Source organism: Doryrhamphus excisus, chromosome 12, assembly GCF_030265055.1.
Source record: "Doryrhamphus excisus isolate RoL2022-K1 chromosome 12, RoL_Dexc_1.0, whole genome shotgun sequence".
Lineage (NCBI taxonomy): Eukaryota > Metazoa > Chordata > Actinopteri > Syngnathiformes > Syngnathidae > Doryrhamphus > Doryrhamphus excisus.
In genome coordinates, this window is record NC_080477.1 from 15,185,299 (window position 1) to 15,211,558 (window position 26,260).

Below are 26,260 nucleotides of genomic sequence, written 5' to 3' on the forward strand. Positions count from 1 at the left end.
CAAATAAACAAGACCCCTTTTCTATAACTTATAATGCATATTGAAGTATTTGTCTTATTTTACAACAGAGCGTTTGTGAAATACACCCAGTGGCATCACATTCAAATAAGTGTGAAGCGTGTGTTCATTACATGAGATGTGTGACCTAACATTTTCAGAGAAGAAGCGCTGCCAATGTCGATATCATTACTTGAGTTATGGTAGCATTTTGGTATATCAGCTAAAAAAATGAAGCATTTTCACACTTCAATCAAGGTGCCTGCAAGGATTTGGCCTTTCATTTTTAATTTGATGTTATTTCACATTACTTTCTGGAAGCAACATTCAAATTTTAGGTACACGTACTCACATTGACTACATAAATAAACACACACACACACACACAACCTTAATTGACCATTTAATGGACACACTCCTTTCAAATGAAGTCAGTAAAAAGAGCGAGTTGCAAAGCAATCATCCAAAACCTTGGGGAGAATATTGACCTGAGGTAAGGTACATAGCAAACAGACTCCACCTCGAAAAGGTTGACAACCATGATCACTCCTCGCAAATGTGGTGTGGGTGGAGATGGTGCTTCCCTGTTGTCCCCAAATGCAAAGTAATAAAAACGTAATCCAGCACAACTTCCTTCTACAACTTTGGATTTCAGCAATGTACTGATCTGAAAGGTGAAAACTCAGCATGTCAATCCGTGGGTTGCATAGAAGTCTGTCATAACCGACGGTTGGCATTGGTCCTTCATCTTAAAAGGGATAGTTAAAATTTTTTGACATGAAGTTGTATGACATCCCCATCGGCAGTGTAATTATCAACAGCGGCTACCCCCCCCCACTTCGTCCGATGAGAAGCATTCAAGTAGTCGCAATGATGTTACGACTACTTGGTGGGGTCACATAAGTGTTTTGCTTCTCAAAACAATATGCGGTCAAAATACATTTGCATCATAAAAATGTGATCCATAAAAAATGCCAGACATCACAATTCATCACCAGTCTTTTTCCCTCCCTTCATATCACTGTGCTGCCACCTGCTGTCAATTGTTGCGCACATCTTATCTGTTTCAGTCTTTACTGCTCAGATAGTGAATTGGTGATTTGCTGCAAAACGTTATAAGCTGGTTCTTGTCTGTTCTGAGAACAATATACGTATAAGCGACATATTACCTCTAATAGCTAGTTCTTACCTGGGGTGCCAATATGGCAAGACAATATTCCCTACTAGGAATGACCATGACAACTCAATGGTTGAGTATATTGCTGTTACAGCCCAGATAATTACAAGTCCACACCATTTTTTAAATACTTTGTTGTGACAATACCACTGTAGTTATCAATTTAAAACTCTTGCAATACAAAGGGAGTGAAATTGTGATTTTTGATGTCTGACTTTTCGGTGGGTAATTTTGTGACGCAAACGTATTACTCTTTTGAACGCATATTGTTTTGCGAAGCTAAACGCTTTACTTAAGTGACCCCCAGCAACTGGGGGGGTTCACTGCCGATGCACGACACTCCCGATGGGGATGTCACGTCATAAAAAAAAAATCCAAACCATCCCTTTAAGAGTGTAAAGGTTTCTCAGGAAACAGCCTTTGGCAGCTTAATGTCAGAGTAAAGACACTGCTCATATTGTTGAATATGAGCTTTAAATACATTTAATGAATATCTGACATTGTATCATAAAGGAGAGTTCCGCCCGCTAATCCTCACTGAGAGCCAATAGAAAACACCGCCAGCCCACAGGCGTGACAGCCAGTCCCAGGTTGGCACCTCAGTAATCAAACGCTTGGCTGAAGTTGCGTTTTTGTCCACTACTCCTGTTGCCATAACCACCGCTGCCTCCCCTGCCGCCGCCACCCCTGCCGCCACCACCGCCACCGCCTCTGTGGAATCCATTACCATATCTGCCACTTCCCCCAAAACTGCGTCCCCTTCCGCCTCCGAATCCTCTTCGTCTGTTACCAAAGCCTCTGTCTCCTTGATTACTGTACTGCCTCTCCAGCTCAGGGAGCTCTGTGGCCACTGTCAGTTGCCAACGGCGACCATCAGTCCAGGTGTCCTATTGAACAATCAAGCATTGAGAGCAATTTTTATGAGACAAGGTGTAAACAAAATACTTTTTTTTTTTTAAGATGCCCCATATGAGTGATGGAGCTGGTCTTCTATTGGCCTGTGATATATTCTACAGACAAATGTCAACTTTATAATGGTAAAGTAGCAATATGTTTTTGTTGATATTCATGTGTGCATCATAATGTACATGTGAACAATATTCTGCCGGATACAAATGTAAATCAACCACAACATGCTGATGTGGGGTGTGGTCAAATGACCGACAGGATCTTTTGTACAACACATGCAATTTGATTGATGTAATGTTCTACAACAGTAGCTCCTCCAATGTCACCAGAAATTGAACATTTTATCTTCAAATGTCCTTACCTGAATTTCCTTGACTTTGTCAGCCGGGACGTCAAAACAAACTCCCTAATGGAAACAGTCAGGTTAAAATGATAGCTTCATTACAATTCAGTTAGTTAATCTGTACCAGATAAGAAATTATGAGACAATTAGGTTCACTTCAGAGAACATCAAACAGCTAATAGCTATAAAATGCTATTCTGAAGTCTATATTGGAAAGAAACAGTCTCCTCTCTCAACATAAGGACTACAATAAAGCAACACTTTAAGCCTTGAACATATCCTTTCCTGATGTCACAAAATAAGGTTTAGGGTCTTAAATTTTAGGGTTGTTGTCAACAAACAGCTACTGTAACCTCCAGCTAACTGTTAGAATAGTCATTTAAATCACCAGTATATACCATTTTGCCTTTGAGGAAGTTCATTCTATGGATGTGGCTTTTAATGTCCTCCCCAAGCTGCTCTTCGATGCTTCGCCAGACATAACCCAAATTCTGCAATTCCTGAGAACATGCCAACTGCAGAGTGGTGAAACCCTGAGAAACAACAAAAAAAATCAGTTGAGCTAAACAGTCATGTTTAAAACCTGCAATATTAATAAACATTCATTAGGGGTGCAACGACCCCTCAGTTTGATATATCTGTTTAGGTTCAACACGAAAAAAAATACATTGCCTTTTTAAAATTTGAATTGTTGCACCCCAAATAATCATGTGAGGATTGAAGGGTTGCAGTCTCTGTTAAGGTGCAAGCTCAAGCCAAAACTTGCAGTATTCTATTTACATGTTTGCCCATGTTTAACTTACAGCGTCTGAGCTGAGCAGTGACCTCTGCTCTATAGTTGTAGCTCCAGAAATGTGTGCCAAGGCAGCAGCCAGTGCTTCCACTGCTCCTTTCGTCTCTATCAGTTTCTCTGCAGACTCTCGGAAGTATCCAACAGCAGCAGCTGGAACTGAGTCCAGAAACCTGGATGGGGGGGGAAAGAAACAACCTGACAATTCCACATGACGTAGCATCATATTCCAGCACACTACTGTGATACAATAATGCATATAGTGAATTGTTTGACTGCAGAATTGCAACATGCTCACCAACATTGTGTCTCACACATACCTGAGTGCATCCTTGCTTGATGACTTTATGATTTCATTGGCTGTGGGAACTCCGACTCGTTTGAATGAGATGCCCTGCAAAAATACCAAAAACACCATATTGAAACGGTTTACGTTTTTGACATCAGCAAAAGCTTCTCCAAAAAGTTGTTTTGATATTTTGGGGTTTAAAGAGGACACATACAGCTCTGTCTTCCACATAGCGCAGCTGGTCCTCTTCATTCCTTTGACAGAAACAGATGCAAACTCCGGTCCTTCCAGCTCTGCCAGTTCGACCTGAGCGATGAATGTATGACTCCACATCCTGATGAGTATTGATAACACACAAGCTCAATCATAGGAGAATAAATCCATGACCGTAACGCCAAGTACAGAATATTGCAGTGTCACACCTTGGGTGGAGAACACTGGACCACAAGGTCAACTTCAGGAATATCTAACCCACGGGCAGCCACATTGGTGGCCACTAAAACCTCGAACAATCCTTTCCTGAATCCACTCAATGTTGTCTCTCTCTGTTTCTGAGGGATGTCTCCATGGAGGCATTGGGCACTCTGGAAAGATGTCACACAGCACAACATAAATGTGGCAATTTTCAACTCCAATGCAAATGATGTCAGTGTTTCCGTATGCCAGTTGCCTAGGACGACTGCTTTGGCAGCAAGTCAACAGCTCTTAGACGTTTCAGTGATTGCCGTTATGGGCGCACATATGGCTTTACCTGCTTGATGGATGCATTGATGGCAAGTTCACTGGCCTCTTTCTTGGTCTCACAGAAGATAATAGTTCTGCCGTGGCTTCCACTGTACACTTGGATCACATCTCCTATCACCGCTGCACGCTGGGACCAGTGGCATGATATGGCCAGATGCTGCACAAAGTGAAAAGTGACCATTACTGTTTCCATGAGGGAGAATCTATTCAAATCAAATCTCATCTGAAATGTATCCGAAACACGAGCATACAACATTCTACCAACATTAATTGGTCAGAAAAGTGGGGAAAAACATAATGGGTCACTTTTAAAGTGTTAACCAAGTACAACGGCCACCCTTAGCCATGATGCTTGGAAACTTGCCCTTCTACTATTTGAGCACACACTTACTTCCACAGTTGTTGCGGTCTTCTGTGTTTTCCTGCCAATCAGGTCGATATGTTTGCAATCTGGTCTCATGTATTTCTTGGCCACATCATAGACCCACTGGGGGCAGGTGGCCGAAAAAAGCAGAGTCTGGGGATTGGAGTCACCATCTGAAGTGGAACATGGCCATAAGCATAAAAATGGGCACGTTGTCATTGCGAGGGAAGAATGAAATCAATCGTTTTTAAATGGGACACAAATTGCTACAGTACCTCTCAAGGTCATACAATTCTAAATTCCAGGCAAGAGACTGTATTCAATCTTTGAGGTTACTCTTTATTCATAATATTCATGAGAAACTACTAAATAGTTTAAACTGTCATACCCTGACAGAAAAATGTATTCAGAATTTAAAAATAACTGCTTCAAACCACATTTTTCAGAAACCAAGTCAGTGATACCTTTTCCATAGGAGGCGGCTAGAATTTCTTCCACTTGATCAGCAAATCCCATGTCCAGCATATGGTCGACTTCATCCAGAACCACATGCTTCAGTTTACTGAGGTCCAGTTTATGATTCTGGATGTGGTCTTTGATACGGCCAGGGGTTCCTACCAAAATATCGATCCCACTACGGATAGCATCAACTGCAGAGAAAGTAGATGTATGTTTTTATTCAAATGACATCCAAAAGTTACACAGTTCACATTTTAACTACTTAGAATACTGTGCGAAACATTTTACAATGTAGGAATGTTAACATGCTTTAGTTTCTAAAAGAGTAGTATGTGAATATCGATAATTGGAAATGTATGCAGGTTTACAATTTGGTTTTGATCAAACTTAAGATCACTCTGCTTTGGAAGATTTCTGGCCTAAGGGTTGAGTGCCATTGTTGGCAATTTCAGCTCTGTCAAGCTCAATTTTGTGTAATATATACATTTGGAGATTTATGATATATACACAATTAAGCGCGTAAACTCACTCTGTGGGTTGTATGAGCTGCCTCCATAGAAACAGCAGATGGTCAGTTTCTTGCAGATGTCTTTAAAGTCCTTAGCGACCTGGATGGCCAACTCCCTGGTGGGAGCCATCACCAACACCTGCAGACAAAGGAGAGAAATCTCAGTTGATAAAACTGGTTGTGATCTAGGACATCGTAGCATAAAAATCATGTGTTCAATAAGTGTGCAGACCTTGGGAGGACGGCCTCTTGCCCGCGTCACTGAATCCAACTGCAGCTTCTCCACTAGTGGGATGGCAAATGAGAAAGTCTTTCCTGTTCCTGTACGGGCTTGGGCAAGTACATCTTCTCCATCATACACGGGGTCAAATGTTTTGACCTGAATGTCAAACAGGTAAGAGACACCACGAGCTGAAAAAGGAAAGATAGATTTGAATGTGGGAAAGATGATGGACTGGCATATGGAGACAAACAAAGAACGAGGAGCAGTGTGTAATTCAGCAGCTCATCCACAGTACGTCATAACAGCTCAACTAAAGGTACCAGTATATAAACACTGAATAATATTTTGAATCACATTTGTGAACTCCACATGGTAACTTAAATTTAGAAGATGCATTCAAAATCTTTGAGTGGGCTATCAAAAGACTCGAAATCTAGTCATAATAAATATGACTGAAATATTATTGGCCTTAGTGTAATTTTTTCCCACAAATTTCTGGTTCAAATTATGGGAACACAAAGTCGCAACAACTTTTTGGTGTGGTCTGCAAAAGCAAATGGGACTGGTACCTTTGAGCTTCTCAATGGTGCATTGAGAGATTCGGAAGTTGGAGAAGGCCCCTTCTTTCTGCTCAGGTGTCTCTTCCTAAACAAAAATCAGAATCACCAAGTCAAAAAAGTGTGAAAACCAATGACAAAAAAATGTTATTGACCTATATAAGAGACATAAAAAGCTCTGAAAGGCTGACATTCTTATACATGATTTTTTATTTAACTTACTTTTTCACTGTCAGTGTTTGAGTCATCACTTGACTGAGATGGTGTCACGTTGGGAGTCTCAGCTGGTGTTTCCGGCATGGAATGTCCATTGATTTCAGTTTCAGCAATTACACTCTTTATCTAAAACCAAGACAGTAAAGCCAGAATGAAAAGCGTTACAAATAAGCTTTTTCACAGTGCTACAAAGCAACCTGGTAATTTTTTAGAAGGATAAAACAGCTCTAACCTTCTTATCTGCTTCGGTCCTCTTCTTTTTTTTCTTCTTTGGTGGCTCAACTTCATCAATGTTGCCATTCATATCTGTGGCCTCATCGATGTTCTCATTTGTTTGGTCCTCTGCAAGCTTTTCTTTTTTCTTTTTCTTTGCCCTTTTAGGTGCCGGTGGTTCACAGTCCATATCTCCCTCTACCTCCTGCTCTGCCACAATCTGCTTCTTCTTGAGTTTCTTGCCATCCTTAGATTTGCTCTTTATGTTCAGGAAAGAAGGACATTTCAATATGTTACAAAATGTTTTGATAGCTTTACAGAATCGTATCGCGCAGGTCACAATTTGTGAAAATGAAAATACACAGTACCATTACAACTTAGAAGCAATCAATAAAGCACTGGTTTAAATGGATGTTACTTAACATAAGTTAAAAGGAAAAATTACTTTTGTACAGGATTTTTAAATTTTTCATACACATTATTAAACCAGCTGAAGTCGAAAACGAAAAATAATGTAAAGTAGACATTAAAGACCAGTATATAGAAGCCAGAATGCTATAATACTCATGTAAATACGGTGTTTTGTTTGCATTTGCGAGTCGCCCCCAGATGACGCCAAGACTGAACAAAAAAACCAGGATCTCTAGTGTTTGAGAGTTTACCCCAGCCTTTTTCTCTTGCTCAACTTCCTGTGTCCACATAGTGTACAGATCTGCTCTCCAAGCACGTGGCCTTCCCGTGTGATGTTCTTGCTAGGCTGTGCTGCTAATGTACAACGCCATCTCGACGGAGCGACAAAATTATGGTCTCAAAACTGTTCTTAAACCCAGTGTACACAACAGATACATAACCGTACACAGTAACCTTTTTGGAAGAGCATGTCACCCTGTCTAATGCCGCTAATCCAATGTTTTAACATAGCATGCCACATTATCAAACATGGAAGCAGCTGAAATAGGAAGGTTTTAAAAGTCACCCCGAGTATCAATCTGATTACCTTTGAGACCTTAACATCCGCAACGGCCTCCGTCTCTTCTTCCATGGTTTTGTCAGTTTCTACGATGACTTTTGATGGCATTTCTCCTTCAGAGTGGAACCCTTCGATTTGGACACACAAGCAAACGCTTGGACACGCGGATGGAAAAGAACGTGCACAGTGCGCATGCCCGAGAAGTCGAGCGAGTCAAGCATAGAAATACATCCACTAGATCGGCATGAGAGTTTGGAAAAAATGTATACCACATTTGTTAAATGTTAAATGTTTTCAAAAAATGATCAACTAATATAATTACACAAGGTAGTAGATGTGAAAATGTTTGACAACAAACCAAAAGACCAAAGTTAGTCTTCAGAGCAGTTCGTGTACGCCAATAAATGTCCACCAGAGAGCGCTCTGTGACTTGTACAGCTCTACAAAGGTGTGTTCTAAGATGTTTCTCAACTTTTATTGAGACAAAACATAAAATTTACACCAACAGACAAACAGGTTGTTCAATGTTGTATAAAAGCTAACTATGGAGGTTCATGGCCATTATGTATGTTCAAACATTTGGTCAGTCTAATTTAACGGTCTGCAGCTGACTCGGCCAGTGGCCTACCCGGGCGACGTAGGCCAGAAGTTCGGAGGCTCCGCCTCCAGCAGCGAACCAGCCTCGTGAATTCAGACGGTCACACTTCCGGGTTGTGTCACGTGTTCTCATGTTTACTGTGACGTCATGACAGAATGATATCTGCCTTCAATTGAGTGTAGAGTCAGAAAGTAGTCGTAACATACGTAACTAAAGGCAAACAAAATTGACATTATAGAAGGAAATGTGCGACTGGTCAATCCCAGAGCTAAAGAGTGAATACATAATTAACATTTTCTTTGAAGAGGAATACGGATAATGACAAAATATACTCCTTTCTTACTCATATCCAGCAAGAATGCACTATCCAAAACCGGCTCATCCCCATGCGCTAAAATTCAGTTTTAATGCCTAACCTCCGATGTGAAGCCTTTTCACTTCCTGGTTGTTGCTGAGAATGGATTTCTATGGGTGCTCTTATAAAATGCACTTCTGACACATTTTGGCCGTTTTTTCAGCTTAAAACTGCATCAAACATGATCTCTTCTATTGTGGAGTTCCATCATCACCTCTTTATTGGCCTCTTGAGCAAAATTGCAACAAGCGATATTACTGAATTTAATAAGCCATTTCAGCAATCGGGAAAAAGCTGATAGAAACAAAAAAAAGCAAATACTGTATGGCGCCAACAGTAGTTAATACTTATATACGAGGAGATGGCGGACATCTACATTCTGCTGCCTTGTAGTGAGACATGTGACAAATATGGTCCCTTGCCCTACTTTAGAGGGCCACCTTGGTTGCTCTGTCACAGGTCACTGTATGATGTGACTTCTCAGACTTGAACATGTGCTACGTTCACACTAAACTGGATGAATCATGGTGATCAATCTTTATTGATTTGGGTGAGACAAGCAGCTGGTACAACATATTTGCCTTCAGGTATTACAAGAGCACAGCACATCTGCTTTCAAAATAATTCAAGTAGATCCATTTCAAAATAACACTTGGACCACAGAGTGAACCAGAAGTGTTTTATAACAACTATTTAATGGCGCACCAGACAGCAGTTGCATAATATTATGACTTCTCATAATAAGGGCTTTTTCTTCCAGCATTACTTATTATTTATTCCTGTGTGTCCCTTTCAACATATACCTGGGTGAAGTTGAAATAAAAACTGACTCAAGCTACCGGGTTAATATTTAACTTTGGCTTGTATTCCCAAGGCTGGGTCTGTTGTCTGCTGTTTAAAATCTTAGTGATAAGTAAAGCTAGCTGTTGAATCCTTATTATATGGAGTGGACTACAAAACAGGGACCTTTGAACTATACCTGCATGGAACAAAAATAATGTACTTTTTAAAACAAACAGTATAAAAATATCTAATAATAACAATTCCTAGGCATTATACTGCTGCCGGAGCTCTGGCAGATTTAACAGCATTAGAAGATTCTCTTGTAGTGGAAAATCCACTTATTGTACTATCAACACAAAGAAAATGACCTGACTCCATATACTTACAACCTTATACTAACAATTCAAGTACTTTTATCAAGCATAATGATGAAATATCAGCGATAAGTGAACACGCTATCACTAAAGTCAACAGTGAAGATAGACCAGCTCAAGATCAAGTACATATGCATGAAAACCAATACATATTTTCACAAGGTTCTTGAAGAAGAGGAATGCAAGGTTCCTGAGGACAGCTATGTAGATGATATCATGAACATTTTGTCTATATGTGCCATGCGATTGGCTGACGACCAGTCTAGGGTGGAACTAGCCTCATGCTCAAAGACAGCTGGGATAGGCTCCAGCAATCCTGCAATGGTTGGATGGATATTGATGAATGAATCATGTTGTTTTGTGGTAGAATCTGTCAAACTGTACATATTTTATCCTGAATTAACTATTTTCAAGGATAAAAATGGCTAAATCAACTAAATCACACATATAAGTCATTCAGAAGATGCATTCAAATACGCTGTGAATGACATGTAGTATTCTACACTGGTCACTCGGTGTCAGTAATGTTACTGTAATTTAATCAACTGGTTCAAACGAGATTAGCTGTGGTCATGGCCAGTAATGGTCCATGGTCAAGTTCTGATATGGTGTATTTTTATCTAGCTGGACATTATCCAGCTAACAGTGCTGCCAAAATGTCCAGAAAAGGGAGAAAATACCAAAGCCGCTTCACAAATCACTGGTACCACCGTGTCTTTAGCGCCCCTAGTGGTCGTGACCACTGGTCCGTGCCAAAGACTTGACGCAATCAATAAGAAAACTAATAATCATAATCATTATTAGGGATGAGTGAGTACACCGCTTTGTGAGACTGGTCACCCATCTAAAATATATGTTTTCAACTTCCCAATTGCACCATGAATGATGGACAGCTGAGCTCCTCTATCTGCGTCTCGGGACAGGCGATCGCTGTGTGACGACTGGCCAATCACAGAGCGTGACGAATGAACGCATCATGAGCCTTTATTTTAATCACGTATACAAATAATGACGAAATGTACTCGGCAAAAAAATGATTTATCCGTAAAGGATACTCGTTTATAGTGCGTACCCGAAAAACTAAAGAAAATTAGTAGACTTGAACATAAAAGTCAATCAGTTCAAAACTCCAATGGTACGTCCAATAAACACGAGGTGCGGCCGTTTGTCGGGAGGGAGGGAGGGGAGAGCGATAGGAAGTGCTCGCCATCCTCCAGGTGTCTCCTCTGCCTTTTATGGAAGGGTGGTCCTTTGTTGCAGCCAATCCGTGAAGCCAACAGAGACAGAAAAAAACCCCTGCATGCAAATCGTACTTGGAACACTTCCCTTCCTATGTACCCACTTCCTTGTGCCACACCGCTTGACTGGAGGTCAAACTGTGACTTGTTAGATTTTTATTGTTAGGTCACGTCACAAGTGTTGAGATGTTTCGCTCTTTTTCAAGGACTAATGTTTTTGCCATATTGGTTTCTGTTTTGCTTTTTTCCGGGTGAGTCCTCCTTTAAATTCTTTATGTAGAAGGTTATGCAAATTCATAGAGCTTTCATATGAAGTTGTTCACATATTATGAAGAGAATTCAAATATATAGAATACAGGTGGATCTATTTTCCTTTCCAGGCTCTCCATACCGTTACAATATTTCGCTTTTCAATGTAAACTTTATTACTGTCCATAGCGCAACAAAAACAACAACAAATCCCCAATTACATTACAAATACGGGTTTGTGTTAAATGAGACAGCCCCAGCACATTTCGAAATTGCTTTATTTACACGATTAAACATGAATTCGTGAATATGTGATAGCAAATTAGGTAAGAAGTGTCATTCTCATGGGAATAAATGGTATTCCATTTACACTGTACAAGGTTCATAGTGTCATCATTTGAAACACCATACTTTCATGTCACACAGGAAGTGAAAAATTACAGTAAAGGTGAAATATGTCAACATAAAAGTCATGGTATGAATGAATTATTAACACTCGGTCTATCATAATTCAGCTAGAAGAAGCTTCTTCTAAACACATTAATCTCTGAACCTGCTTCTTCCTCATCAAGGCTCTGAAGCATGGCTAAAGCCTCCATAACTGTCATTTTTTTGTCTTTCTTGGGTTTAGAGTGAAGGAAGAGTAGGTTGTCCAGAAACTGGAAGGTTGGCAGTTTGATCCTCGCTCCTTCCACCCAGTCACTGTCGTTGTGTCCTTGGTCAAGACACTTCACCCATCTTGCCTCCAGTGCTGCCCACACTGGTGTATGAATGTGAATGAATGTTTGGTGGTGGTCAGAGAGATGGTAGACGCAAATTGGCAACCATGTTTCTGTCAGACTACCCCAGGGCACTTGTGACTACAGATGTACACTACCGCTCAAAAGTTTGGGATCACTTGCAAATGTCTTTGTTTTCCAAAGAAAAACACATTTCATGCATTTCACCAAAAAAAAAAATCCTATTTCACAAACATTTTTATCCATTTCACAAACAATTTAAATTTATTTTCAAAGAACGATCTACATTTTTGCATAGAGGCCTACTATCAACAACTGTCAGTCCTCTGCATAAATCTCCTGGTATGGCTGCTAATTCAAGTTAATCATTTTATAAGGCTAATAGATTATTAGAAAACCCATCTAAAAATCTAAACTAAAACTAAAATCTCTTACTAACTAACTAAAGTCTCTTACTACTCCCTTCAGACAGCAGCACAAACTGGGTCTAACAAGGACAGCAAAAGGAGTGGGAGGCCCCGATGCACAACTGTGCAAGAAGACAAATATCTTGACAGCGTGTAGTTTAAGACAAAGACGCCTCATAGGTCGTCACCTGGCAGCTTCACTAAATAGTACCCGTCAAACACCAGTGTCAGTCAACAGTGAAGCGGTGGTTTTAGGATGCTGGACTTCATGGCAGGACTGCCTAGAAAAAAAACATATCTCAGACTGGCCCAAAAAAATTCCAAGTGATCCCAAACTTTTGAGCGGTAGTGTACATAACCACTTACTACCAGTGTGTGACTGAGGAGTGAATGAATAATGGCTCAAATAGGATTAAATATAAACTCTGCTTCCTCCTACTCCTTCTCAGATATGTTGAATTGTGCAGATGTAACCACGGGATATTCCTCAATATAACTTGTTACACATGTCAGAAACAAATAAACATACCATACCATACCATTAGTATCATCAGTATTCAACAATACAATAGGAAAAGAAACATAACAGAATATTTCCATACTGTGCAGTGATCTTTTACATGTCATCATTGACTGTATTCATTCATTTGGAGTCGCCAATTAACCTAGCATGTTTTTGGAATGTGGGAGGAAACCGGAGTACCCGGAGAAAACCTGCAGACTCCACACAGAGATGGCCGAGGGTGGAATTGAACTCCGGTCTCCTAGCTGTGAGGTCTGCGTGCTAAACACTCGTCCGCAGTGCAGTCTCATTTACTGTAATATAATTTAATTTAATCTTAATATTAAATTTCTTTTGCAAAATGTATGAAAGTAGATTTTGGTGAAGGTATATTTATAAATGTCCATTCTCCATGTCTTGCATCTTCAACTGTAACAAAACAAGCAATCAAAAGTTGCTCTCTTTGTACTTGTTTTCATTACAGTTGATGTTTAACCTTTTTTTCCTCACTGCGTAATAGGTAAATGAACACGCTGCACATGTGCACCATCGTGGGTCATGTGTGCATGTGATGCAAAATAGGACCTTGTTACTTGATAATGATTATTATGATACGTTAATAAGTAAATCAATGAAAGACTCGACTACAATGACTTAATGATCACAAAAGAAAAGTGTTTATTATTGTAATAGTCAAATTTGTGCAATCCAGTGGCACACTGAGCATCCCCTCTGAGAATGTAATGTGGTTTTACTGGTTTGCGCCTCCCCGACTCTCCCAAAATGAGACCTTTATGGACTATTTACTCTCTCACTGTAGAAACTTAAAATCCTTTCATTTTGCCTTTTAAAGGGATAGTTCGGATACCTGTACCAGCTTTCTTTGGAGGTCATTGTGGGCTATTCCTGAAAAGCGTGTGGTATTTGCGAGGTAACATAGTAGAAATTGGGGGGGGGGGAAGATCACTGCAAATGAAAATGCCACAGCCTCTGTGTGGGAATATTCCATTTCAAAACTGAATGAGAAAGGTGAGATCATCAACACAGACGAACTGACGGACTGATGGACTCACCTGAAAAATATCATGACCAAATTTTCCCATCTGGGAAAAACTACACATCAAGATGTAAAGCCTCACTGAGACGTTTGATCGGCAAATTAAATACATATGGAATCGAACAAAAGGTTATTCATTCACAGAAAGTCTAGTTTGCTACATCTAAGAATAAAAGCTGCTCTTTATACATATGAAAAGTTAGCATTTTAAGAAATGCTCCAAATGTTGGAGAGTCAGTACGAATTGCCTGTTTGAAAATACATGCCACAATCTGAACCTGAATAGATTGGATGGTGTGTCATCAGAAATACTTGGTATTCCTCACGTAGTTACTTTGCCAAGGTCGAGGACACAGCAACGTCTCAACCAAAAAATGCCTCCAAATGACCCATCAATATTAATGTGAGTGTGAATGATTGTTTGTCTATATGTGCCCTGTGATTGGCTGGCAACCAGACTAGGGTGAACCACACCTCTTGCCCAAGGGTCAGCTGGTGCAGGCTCCAGCATACCCGTGATCCTATGAGCATAAACGGCAAGGAATATGGATGGATGGTAGTAGGAGTCCACGCATCAAAGTTTTTGGACACAACCAGAAATCCATTCATCCATCCACTTTCTATACCGCCTGTCCTCACTAGGGTTGCGAATATGCTGCACCCTCTTTGATATTTCTCGGTCGCTGCTTAAGGTGTTGAATTTTCAGGCTGCTGAATATACACCCAAACATGACTTTTTATTGTTACTTCTTCACAGAGCTCTCTACATCTACTCAGGATACTCTCATTCAGACATCAGGTAAGCTCTATGTACTGTGTTAATTACTTTTATATGTGTGAAGGCAGTTAAGGAGTTAATTAAATTATACCCATAGTTGATGTGTAACATAAACAAATCAACAATTGCAGTGTGCAGTGGAAACTGTTTAACTCATCCTGTAATTGTTTTATTTATTAATCCAGCCCTGTAGTAACTGTAATAATGTCATTGGTTTGTGCACTAACACATCAATAACGTGTGTATTTTCTCTTCAGTTTATTCCAGTCAAAGGATTTTTCCAAGACAGAGAGCAATGCAATAATAACAAACATTGTAGAAGTAAAAGAAGATTTAAAAACATCAGGCTGTGTGGTCAAAGACAATCTGAACAACTGTGGGAAATGGAGCATTGGAGAACTAAAATCTGAAGTTGGGTGAGTAGAATAGTACACAGACGTGTTCAATGTGGTAATGTCAAATGCTTGTCCGTAAATTGTCCGTAACTTCCCCAAGTGTACAGAGAGAACATACAGTGCAACAGACATTAAAGATGAACATGGATGAACAAAATTGGATTCTATTTTGCAAGAAGGAAATACTACAAAATAAAAAAAATAAATAAATAAAATAAGCTGCCATTCTTATTCAACAAACAAACGATGTACCTGTGGAAATCTAACCTTGAGTGGGATACGTCAATTGTCGTTGAAGTATGTGAATAAAAATGAAGCAATTAGCGCTCACAATTACGACTGTACCTCAACGCCTCACGGTGCGAGTAGGAAGGACACAGAGCGTCAAGTTCTTTATTGCTCTGTGTGCATCATAACAGCAAATAAGTAAGTTTGAATGATTATTTTGTACATTAAGAGTGTTTAATCTTGAAGATTTAATTTATGGCCTGTCCCCGAAAATGAGGCATTATCGTTCGTTGTATTTTTGTATTTCGGACAGTATTAAGAAGGGTGTAGCGGTTCTTTTATAGTAGTATAGGGACACCATGGAAATATTCCAGTCCGATAATGGGCATGCCGTACTCAACAAGAAGGATCAAAGCTAGCAAACTGCTGTCAGTGCAGAGCTAGCTGTTGCTAACAATGGTGCATTCAGTTGTATCACGTAACTCCTCGGGCACAAGTTGCCACTCCATTAAAAAATGAATGAACTAATAGATGTTGTTCAATATGAAAATGTGTTCTAACACATTTTCTCATTTGTTTTAGATTGAAGTATGCTCAGCCAAACACCCTGAAAGGGTAAGCAATTCTAATAAAGCTGAGTACTTGATGCCCGCACATCCACTGAACAGACAATGCTGCATGGAGACCACATTACAAATTGCACCCAGCACAGTCATTGTATCTGTAAATGTCTTTGCTTCTCTCAGACGGACTGATGTGAACTCAGTTACAAACTGGAACGCTCCCTTGGTTTGGGAGGGAACTTTTGATCCAGTGGTGATCGACTCCATCTATAAACGAATGGACCCAAGAATTGCTGTGGTGGTATTTGCTGTTGGCAAGTAAGTAGAACTACAGAGGAACCTTGGTTAGCGTCGTTAATGTATTTTCATCCATCTGTTTTCATCAGAAAAAATGAAAATATGTAACTCATGTGACTATAAGAATGGGTTTTGTGTTAGCCAATCATTCAATCATCCATGAAATAAATTTGCCAAAACCGCTACCAATCACATAGATTAAGGGTACATGTCTACATTCATTTATGATGAGTGCTATTGTGATAATCATCTGATTCTCCAATGGAGTTAACATAATCGACTCACCTCCTTGCCTCGATCTGTGCCATACTTGCTGGCAAAGACGGTCATCGAGTCTTTGGTCCAATGTCTCCCTTTGTTCTGTATGCCAGGGTCATATTGCTGCCCCAGTCTCTCTTCTGGATAACATTGTTGCAGGTGGTACATATATTCCCAATATGGATTCCGCTGCGTCAAAAGTGTGATTCATTCGTTAATCAGGGCTTACACTAACTGAGGTTCCATTTCATATATACCATGTGTGTGTGTTTTGTCATGCTTTCTTTATTTTAACTAACTCTCCTGGTTGTCTTCCCCACATGTTCACAGATATACTCGCTTCCTGAAGGGGTTCTTAGAGTCAGGTGAAAAGTACTTTCTGGTCGACTTCAGGGTGACGTATTATGTCTTCACAGACAACAAACAAGATGTTCCTCAAGTGAGAGGATTTCTTATTTGTCAATTCAACTCAACTGTTTTTTATTATTATTCCAAAGATGATGATTCTAACCCAGAGGTTCCCAACCAGGATATTTACTCTTGTACTATGAACCTCTGCACGCAAAAGTCTTTGTCAAAAGACGCACTTTTATGGTGTTGCCCTTAGTATTATATTTCTGACAAATGCTCCAAATGGGTGCGCTGTTATTAAACCCCAAAGTTTGGCACCAAAAGTGACTTACTCTACAAAACACCTGCTGTAACTATAGGGTGTAAAGCAGAATTACCATGAAATCCTCCATCAAGCAAAGGCTGTACTATCCAATTTCATTGTCGAAAATGACACTGATTCACCTAAATGTGCTCAAAATGTACCCTGCCTCTCACAAAAGTTAGCTGGGATAGGCTCCAGCGTACCAGGTGACTCTTGTGAGGATAAGCGGCTAAGTAGATCGATGGATGGAGGGTGCTCAAAAGTTGCAAGGACTGGGCAAAGTTTCAGTGCCGTGCATAATTAGTTAGGATTGATACACTGGAAAAAATGGTTGCCTTTGTTGTTTTTTGAAACAATGTGACAATGTTTGAAATAAACCATTACTATTGCCCAGGTTCGACTTGGCAGAAACCGGAACATCTCTGTGGTCTCAGTGCCCAGCGCCAATCGCTGGCAGGAAGTGGTACTTGGAAGGATGAAGTGGGCAACCATGGCCATTGATAATCACGTCAGACAAATTTTGACTTGTAAACCACATCACATCCAACTCTTTGATTCACAATTATATTTTACAAAAACTACTGTCCAATCACGTGTTCCAGATACGTAGCGAGGCCGACTATCTTTTCATGATGGACATCGATAGCGTCTTCCACAACCGCTTTGGAGCTGAGTCCCTCAGCAGACTCTCTGCTGTGCTTCATCGTGGCTACTACAAGGTTTGTTTACTAGTTTTCCTTCACTCGTATGCTGTGGCGGTTCTAGCTAGCTATGGGTAACATGGGCGTTGCCCAAGGTCAGCATTCTCTGGGGGGTGCCACAAGAATGAGGGGAAAAATTTTCATTTCAAAAACAGTCACTTCTGCATCAAGTCAGGATGTGTGTCAGGTAAATACTACTGGTATTAATTACTAGGTGAAAAGGAAATTACAACAGTAATTGCTCAAACATAAAACAAATTTTATTAATATTGTATAATGAATAAATTGTGGGCCAAGAGTCTCAAACATGTTATTTCCTACAAAAAAAAACGTCTTGGCTGATACCATATTATGGATGTGATAAAACAAGGTAACTTGACTTGTGTGACCTGTGATTCATTTGTTTTATGTCTGAGATGCAATTGTGTAAATAATGTATAGAGGAATCTTAGACCAATTGAGAACATCCTACATACAGTAATTTGAAATCATTTCTCTCTTCAGAACACCCATCGGGATCACTTTCCATATGAGCGTCGGCCACAGTCCAAAGCCTACATTCCTGCTGGGGAAGGAGACTATTACTACACAGCAGCGGTCTGGGGGGGGTACATGGAGGACATGTATAAGCTTGTCAAGTAAGCAACATTTTCCTGGATTAGATCATTGGAGCGGGCTTTGTGTTTGTTTGTGTGTGAGAATGCATGTCGCGGTGTATTTATGCTGGGAAGGCGGGGGATAATTGAGTGCGGAAAGACTGATACAGATAGTTAAAAACAAAAGAACTTCTGGCGTCTTCTTCGTGCCACTGTACAGTCAACCATAACCTCCATTCATTAAATGCAATTTATAACACCTCACCAGGCACTGTTACACCCAAGCTGAGGAGGATGCCAAAATCAACATTGAGGCTGCGTGGCAGGAAGAGAGTCACCTCAACAGGTAACTTAATACACCTCCCATTTATTTCATCATGTTTAGGTGTTCTTTTGCAATGCTTTCCTTTTAACTCTCTACAGATACCTGCTGTACAACAAGCCGACCAAGGTGCTGTCCCCTGAATACCTGTGGAGTGACTATGACGCCGTACCAGCAGACATTAAAGTGGTTAGAGTCTCCCAGTTGGTTAAGAACTATAAGGAGGTGCGGCCCAATGGTGGACACTGACACTGTGCAAGGGTATGAATCACTTGTACAGTTTACAGCACCATGCACATGTTTTGAACACACAAAAGGTAACATGATTACCTGAGTCTACTGTGTGTATTTCAAGGTTACTTTTAATGGAGTTCCATTCTCCAAGCTTTCCGCTGACATTCCTTATCCACACCTCCAGGCTCAACAGCAAAATTAATTTGGACATTTAATTAATGTTTTTATTATGTTGTGTATCATTTGCTGTGATATTAAACATACTGAGAGGTGTTTGTCATATGTTTCTCATGTGTTGTAAAACCTTGTGGCGAAATACTGGTTCTCAGTGTCATGCATTGCAGTTGTATGCCACTGTAAACAACCACATTTAGACATTGTTAAAAGCATCTCCATTGGTACAGCTGTTGTATCGGTACAGCTCAATTGGTACAGCTTTGATATCCAGCAAAAGCCGCACATGGTAAAGTCCAAATGGTGTGGGAGCCTTCTTGATATGTTTTATTTTGTAAAAAGTCTGAAAAAATGTTGTATTTGTATTTCAAGTCAGCAGTGAATTATTGTTAGTACCAACATTGCAGCTTTTCCTCTCTACTGGTGTTTTTTCCATTGTTATTTGTTTCTATAATGTGCAGCCTTCAACCACATACGATACACCAATAGAAAAGGTGTATTTTCATTTGCAACTTCGAAGTGATTTTCTTGCACACAGTTTGCACTGTGTGCTTTAGTACATTATACTGTGATTTAGACATTCCTGAAGTGGTGGGCTTTGTTTTATTAAATGAGATATTCACATGTGGTGTCATTTGTACATGGAATTTTTGACCTAATGATTTAACCAAACTGTCATTCATTTAGGTAATTTTATTGAAATGTTAAGCTCTAATTTGTGTTTGCAATGTAAAATAATCAGAAAAAATTGACAGCAAACCTCAAACTTGTGTTAGTGGCTGAATTGCGCACGCTGAAGTTCATTTGCATATAGCATTTAACACTTATATTTACATTTAATAAATTGTATTTAGATGTCATCTTTAAATTTAGATTTAAACATTTAGATTTATAAAATAAAAGTGCTGCACAGCGGACAAGTGGTTAGTGCGCATCACAGCTAGGAGACCCGAGTTCAATTCCACCCTCAGCCATTTCTGTGTGGAGTTTGTATGTTCTCCCTGTGCATGCGTGGGTTTTCTCCGGGCACTCCGGAGAAAAGTCCAAAAACATGCTAGGTTAATTGGCGACTCCAAATTGTCCATAGGTATGAATGTGAGTGTGAATGGTTGTTTGGCTGTATGTGCCCTTGTGATGGTACATGTGTTTGTAACAGTGCTTTCACAGTTCAATGTATAGTGAATATGAGCTTCACAAAGTCAAAAAAACAATGCTCAACATGGTTTGAATTTCTTTTAATTAAATGAAATCAAATGGGCTGTAACAAATGTTTCGCATCCCACAACAATTCCCATAAATCATACACAAGCATGAACCTGCAGTGTTCTTAGGCATAGTACTGCAAGTTGGCCTTCTTCTTGGCCTGCACCTCCAGGATTCCCTCCATGTAATCCTCGTGATTCAGCTCCGTGGCTCCACGTCTCAGCGCAATCATGCCCGCCTCAACGCACACGGCTTTGCACTGGGCACCGTTGAAGTCATCGGTGCAGCGCGCCAGCTCTTCGTAGTTGACGTCAGGACTGACGTTCATCTTGCGGGAGTGAATCTGCATGATGCGGGCTCTGGCCTCTTCATTTGGCATGGGGAACTCGATCTTCCTGTCCAGACGACCAGAACGCAGTAGCGCCGGGTCCAAGATGTCCACTCTGTTGGTGGCAGCAATCACCTAGAAGTAGGGCCATGGATATTAACTTATTCTATCACTATAATAAAATATAGCTAAATATGTGTACTATTTTGGTTAGATCTATGATCTCACCACAGTAATAAACATGTTTTTAGAATAATCAGTGACTAAGTATTATTATATATGTAAAGGCATTATTTCCGAAGGTGCACCACGAAAGTTTAAGTTCAGGTGATGGACTGAATCTAGTGTAATCAATACAGTATTTTAGTGCGATTGTGTCTGGGGACACTTTACCTTGACCTGCATGTTGGGTTGAAAGCCATCCAGCTGGTTGAGAAGCTCCAGCATGGTCCTCTGAACCTCCCGGTCACCCGCCTTCTCGCTGTCAAACCTCTTGGTACCAATGGCGTCCAGTTCGTCAATGAAGATGATGGATGGGGCTTTCTCTTTAGCCAGCGCAAAGGCGTCTCTCACCAGCTTGGCTCCATCTCCGATGAACATCTGCACCAACTGTGGACCAGCCAACTTCAGGAAAGTTGCTTTTGTCTGAGCGGCGCAGGCCCTGGCAAGAAGTGTCTTCCCTGTTCCGGGTGGTCCGTACATGAGGACACCTTTGGGGGGCTGGATGCCCAGGTTTTCAAATTTTTCCTTGTGATTCATGGGAAGGACGATGGCCTCCACCAGCTCCTGGATCTGCTTATCCAACCCGCCGATGTCACTGTACTGCTCTGTAGGGCGCTCGTCCACCTCCATAGCCTTGACTCTGGAGTCATACTCGGTAGGCAAGGTCTCCAGAATCAAGTAGGAGTCCTTGTTAACACCAACCAGGTCTCCCGGTTTCAGCTTCTCCGCGTCCACCAGCCCAATCACCGGCAGGAAGTAAGTCTGCCGAGTGGATGTCTTGATGACGGCGCATTTTCCTTTTCTCTGGGAATCCAGGTCCACGTTAGCCCCGTCCTCCTCCTGGTCATTGGGGTCCACATCCAGCAGCTCGATCACGTTGGACACTAGGTAGGGCAGAGTTTTGTTCACCTTTATCTTCTCCGTATTTTCCTTGATTTTATCCTTCATTGCTTGCAATTCGTGGGTCACCCTCAGCACCTCGCTTTTCATTATCTTTATCTCACTGTCGAGAAGACGTGTTCGCTGAACTATCTCCTCTGTGGACATTTTTAACACCTCTTCGCCGATTCCATCTTCTACTTCATCCCAAACTGATTTGTCACTCAGCGACGCCATCTTGCTTCTGTCTGTTGTGACCTTTGACACACCGGAAAATAAAGCTTGCTCTTCCGGAAGTCACTGAAGCGCTGGAGTTACTCTGAAAATGACACGAACTACAAGCTTATTGCATTAAATTTGTATGGGGGGTTGTTGACAAACCGAATGAGTGTAAGTTGCAATTTTTATGTGTTGTTGCATTAACGTGCTGATATTGCCGCTCACGTTGTTTTCTCTTGAGTGGCGGCTGCAGCACGTTTGATATGCCGTTAGCCAATGCACTAGCTAACTAGCTAACACTAGCTAAGCGGTCAGCTAATGCATCGTTGCTTTTATTTTGCGTTATCTGAAATATTTTACAAACTAGCTGATTAATTGTTCTGTCTCCACTTTGTACATAAATTATACAAAAGTAAAAATATGTAGCCTTCGAAGCTAAATGCTGTGGTTAGCAAGTTGTGCGTACTAGTACTTTTTCCGCGCCACATATCTGCTTTTTTTCATCTCTTGCTTTTCTCCTTCTTTTTCATGCAGGGTTTAAGTTCCAGCAAGAACCAGGTGGATATTGGTTGGCTTTATTAAGAAGATATTGTTTCTCCTGCTGAACACACCAGCGTGTGTGTGTCTGCTCCCCCTGTGACTGTAAACTAACGGGACAGGTTCGCGCAATGGATCAGAACAACAGCATACCAGCCTTTCAGGGACTGGCCTCCCCTCAGGTAACATGCATTTCTCATATACACCAGCTTAATTATGCTGAATTTCTGTAATGCTAACCGTGCTAGCTTGGGTGAACTCACGGTTTCCTGTTGTATTGACCATAATAATGCTGCCACAGCAGAAGTTTGTGTGACACAGGCAATGTCATGTTGTAGTAATCTAACCGTATCACCATATATTGGGGTGGCATCTTGAAGTTCCCAAGATGAGACGATACATGAGATTGGGTTGATGGGTACAATATAAGACAAGATTATAAGATTATTTCTAATTTCTATTACACTCCTCTGCACTCTGTGTATGCTTGTGGCGCCACCTCCATGCACAAACACACTGTGTGACTGACAAACACAAACAGGATGGGTAGTTTACAGTGCTGAGGAGAAAGCACTGAAAGGGAAACAGTTTAGGAAATCTAAACCGCTTAAATAGGCTGTGTGGAATTTTTGTTTATCATGCAATTTGTAATTTTATGCTATGTTTTTACAGGGTGCCATGACACCAGGTATGCCGATGTTCAGTCCCATGATGCCATACGGTTCAGGCCTGACACCTCAACCTGTGCAGAACACAAATAGCTTATCTATACTGGAGGAACACCAGAGACAGCAGCAACAGGCGGCTCAACAAGCACAGCAGGCCAGTGCAGGTAACTTTAATCCCTTCCAGCTTCTGAACACAGTAGTTTTCATTTCTGATTTTGCTGAAGTATTCACCCCCCCATCCCCATCCGCAGGTCTTCCGGGAACATCGGGGCAGACTCCTCAGCTCTTCCATTCCCAAGCAGTCACAGGTTCCACCACCACTGCACTGCCAGGGAATACCCCGCTATACAATACTCCACTCACCCCCATGACCCCCATCACACCAGCCACACCAGCCTCAGAGAGCTCTGGAATAGTGCCACAGCTACAGTATGTTTCATAAGTGATCTAGGTAGAGCTAGGATATTTACTAGGCTATCATATCCTCCCATTGGTCAGTTGCAGAAGGAATACATTACATTACATAACAATCCATAAAAGTCACAAAAACCAACTAGTCTTTTTGCCTCTTCTCCATCATTAGAAACATTGTGTCGACAGTCAATCTAGGCTGTAAACTGGACTTGAAGACCATCGCACTGAGAGCTAGGAATGCCGAGTACAACCCAAAGGTAAATAAATCTTGCATCAAGATTTTTCCTGCAGATTGACTCATCTAGTGGAACCCGCTTATGTTGCCAACCTGACTATGTCATACAAATCAAGTCTCAGGCCACAGTCGAAATATTTTTAAAAAGCGCCTGTCTGACGGGATCGTATGCAGCGAGTTCCCCAGCTCCCCAGAAGGAGCTCATGTTCGAACGTATTGCAGGTATTATATCCGCCCTCTTTCTGCATTGAGTACGCAAACTATAGTTGGTGCAGCACGTACGCTCATTGCATGCTAATGATAGCAATATGACTAGGTTTAGTTAATAACCTCGCCTATCACACCCACACGATGACTCCAAATTGTCTGTTGATTCTGTAGACTAGGCTAAAGTTTTATTTGGCTCACACAACAATTTTTGAGGAAGTTTAACTTCGAATTGTGACAAATTCTTGATTTGCCAGTCCACAGGTGTCAAATTAAGTGGGTTCCACTGGAGTACCATACTGTATTTGACTCCATGTTTGAATTGCTTTCTTGCTGTGTTGTAGCGTTTTGCCGCAGTCATCATGAGAATACGAGAACCCCGAACCACTGCTCTTATTTTCAGCTCTGGGAAGATGGTCTGCACGGGAGCGAAGAGGTCAGTCAGAATGTAACCCAATTAGAGAGAGTATGTGTTTTAGTTACAAAAGACAAGATAAGACGATAGCCTGTTTTCACATCAATTTTACTGATAGAAATACACACATAAGTAAAATATTCTCATGTTTTGTAGTGAAGAGCAGTCAAGGTTAGCGGCCAGGAAATACGCTCGTGTCGTGCAAAAGCTGGGTTTTCCTGCCAAGTTTTTGGACTTCAAGATTCAGAATATGGTGGGCAGCTGCGACGTCAAGTTCCCCATTCGTCTGGAGGGTTTAGTACTCACACATCAACAGTTTAGCAGGTACTTTAAAGTGGTCAGTAAAATGATACACATTGGATTCACATGGCAAAAGTTGTACTTCATAAATATTCTTTTCTTTCTTGCAGCTATGAACCGGAGCTGTTTCCAGGATTGATTTATAGAATGATCAAACCCAGAATCGTCTTGCTCATCTTTGTTTCCGGGAAGGTCGTACTAACAGGTAGGGTCATCAGTCTCTCCGCCTTGGAAAGACACTCTCACAGCAGTCATCCAATATACTACATATGTCCAAAATCTAATGTTGATGCTGGAATATAGTCAGTTAGAAATGCTATGTGTGGATGTTCAAATCCAAACCAAATGTAGAATCTTCATCAATCTTTTCTTTTGCATTTGTTTCAAGGTGCAAAGGTGAAAGCAGAAATCTATGAAGCGTTTGAAAACATCTACCCTATCCTGAAAGGTTTCCGCAAGACCACGTAGAAGTAACTCCCCCTTCCCCAAATGTGACCCTCATTTGTGTTTTTTTCTAAGTTTCCCTTTATAGGTTAACTGCTGTATTAGCAGTTTTATTTTTTCTGATCATCAACATGGCTATGTTTTTAGTATAGGTGTTCCCACTTATCTCCAAGTGTTTATTCATGCTCTTGTAAATACGTTTGAATGGAAAAGCCGTTTGACAGTTCTTATGGCTTTTTTTTAAGCAATGGTCAAAGTTTGATATTCTATTTTTGTTGATTTCTGCTCAATTTGTTTCGTCCTTTTACTGTTAGGCTCTCAACTCAACTGGCTGATTGATTCATATGAAGTTTTCAACGCTTTGTGTAATTGAGTTGTATCGAGTGCCACACTATCATGATAAATGATTTTAGCAGGCAAACATTCACAGGTTAAATTTGTAATGGCCAAACCTTTTTAACTGAATGTAAAGGTGATTACTCACATGACCCCTTTCTGCACCCTCTCCATTTTTGTTTTTGTCCATTTTATGAAGAGTTGATGGCCACTCTTGTGTCTGCACTTGACCAGAACATGTCCTTCACATTATTTTAAATACCAGAAATTGCTCTTAACGTTGTTACCAAAAGCAGCTGAATGTTTTGATATCCAAAATTTTATTTGTTCATGTTCTGCACTATGCGTCAATAAATCTGTACATACAGACTTCTGCTTCAGGTTTTTTCATTTTAACTAAACATTTGAACAGCTTTCTCACCATTTAACCCTTCAGGTAAAGGTGATGTTAAATACTTTGAGGTTGAAACACGGGATCTTAACTAGGATGTGAATCCCAGGAAAATACAGGAAGGGAGGTGTATTTAAATATGGGAAAGGAAAGCCCCCCAACCCAATCATTATTTCAGTGAGCTGTACTCCACTAATAG

At 40.7% G+C, this 26,260-nt stretch overlaps 4 protein-coding genes across 5 annotated transcripts; 2 read left to right on the forward strand and 2 right to left on the reverse strand.

The window, feature by feature from the left end:
- Positions 1–387: 387 nt before the first annotated feature.
- Positions 388–7,955, reverse strand: ddx21 (DEAD (Asp-Glu-Ala-Asp) box helicase 21). The gene is made up of 16 exons (XM_058088823.1): positions 7,787–7,955; positions 6,809–7,048; positions 6,583–6,702; positions 6,373–6,448; positions 5,813–5,991; positions 5,602–5,719; positions 5,078–5,263; positions 4,641–4,786; positions 4,257–4,406; positions 3,928–4,089; positions 3,720–3,839; positions 3,537–3,610; positions 3,230–3,389; positions 2,825–2,959; positions 2,445–2,489; positions 388–2,061 (listed from the first exon to the last, which is right to left on the reverse strand). The coding sequence occupies exons 1-16, from the start codon at positions 7,865–7,867 to the stop codon at positions 1,774–1,776; spliced, it is 2,280 nt and encodes a 759-aa protein (XP_057944806.1). The 5' UTR covers positions 7,868–7,955; the 3' UTR covers positions 388–1,773.
- Positions 7,956–11,124: 3,169 nt separating this feature from the next.
- Positions 11,125–19,892, forward strand: LOC131139817 (globoside alpha-1,3-N-acetylgalactosaminyltransferase 1-like). Its single transcript, XM_058089721.1, has 11 exons — positions 11,125–11,358; positions 14,820–14,861; positions 15,098–15,256; positions 16,046–16,078; positions 16,210–16,344; positions 16,912–17,020; positions 17,631–17,744; positions 17,839–17,955; positions 18,442–18,575; positions 18,802–18,879; positions 18,957–19,892. The coding sequence occupies exons 1-11, from the start codon at positions 11,294–11,296 to the stop codon at positions 19,102–19,104; spliced, it is 1,134 nt and encodes a 377-aa protein (XP_057945704.1). The 5' UTR covers positions 11,125–11,293; the 3' UTR covers positions 19,105–19,892.
- Positions 19,893–20,481: 589 nt separating this feature from the next.
- Positions 20,482–22,167, reverse strand: psmc3 (proteasome 26S subunit, ATPase 3). The gene is made up of 2 exons (XM_058088781.1): positions 21,188–22,167; positions 20,482–20,929 (listed from the first exon to the last, which is right to left on the reverse strand). The coding sequence occupies exons 1-2, from the start codon at positions 22,130–22,132 to the stop codon at positions 20,591–20,593; spliced, it is 1,284 nt and encodes a 427-aa protein (XP_057944764.1). The 5' UTR covers positions 22,133–22,167; the 3' UTR covers positions 20,482–20,590.
- Positions 22,137–26,033, forward strand: tbp (TATA box binding protein). 2 transcript variants are annotated; one of them, XM_058088784.1, is made up of 9 exons: positions 22,137–22,285; positions 22,649–22,833; positions 23,324–23,483; positions 23,571–23,748; positions 23,903–23,990; positions 24,520–24,611; positions 24,747–24,914; positions 25,001–25,095; positions 25,279–26,033. In XM_058088784.1, the coding sequence occupies exons 2-9, from the start codon at positions 22,783–22,785 to the stop codon at positions 25,356–25,358; spliced, it is 912 nt and encodes a 303-aa protein (XP_057944767.1). In that variant the 5' UTR covers positions 22,137–22,285; positions 22,649–22,782; the 3' UTR covers positions 25,359–26,033. The 2 variants fall into 2 exon arrangements, with proteins under 2 accessions (XP_057944767.1, XP_057944766.1); XM_058088783.1 differs by having other exon boundaries at positions 23,324–23,748.
- Positions 26,034–26,260: the final 227 nt, after the last annotated feature.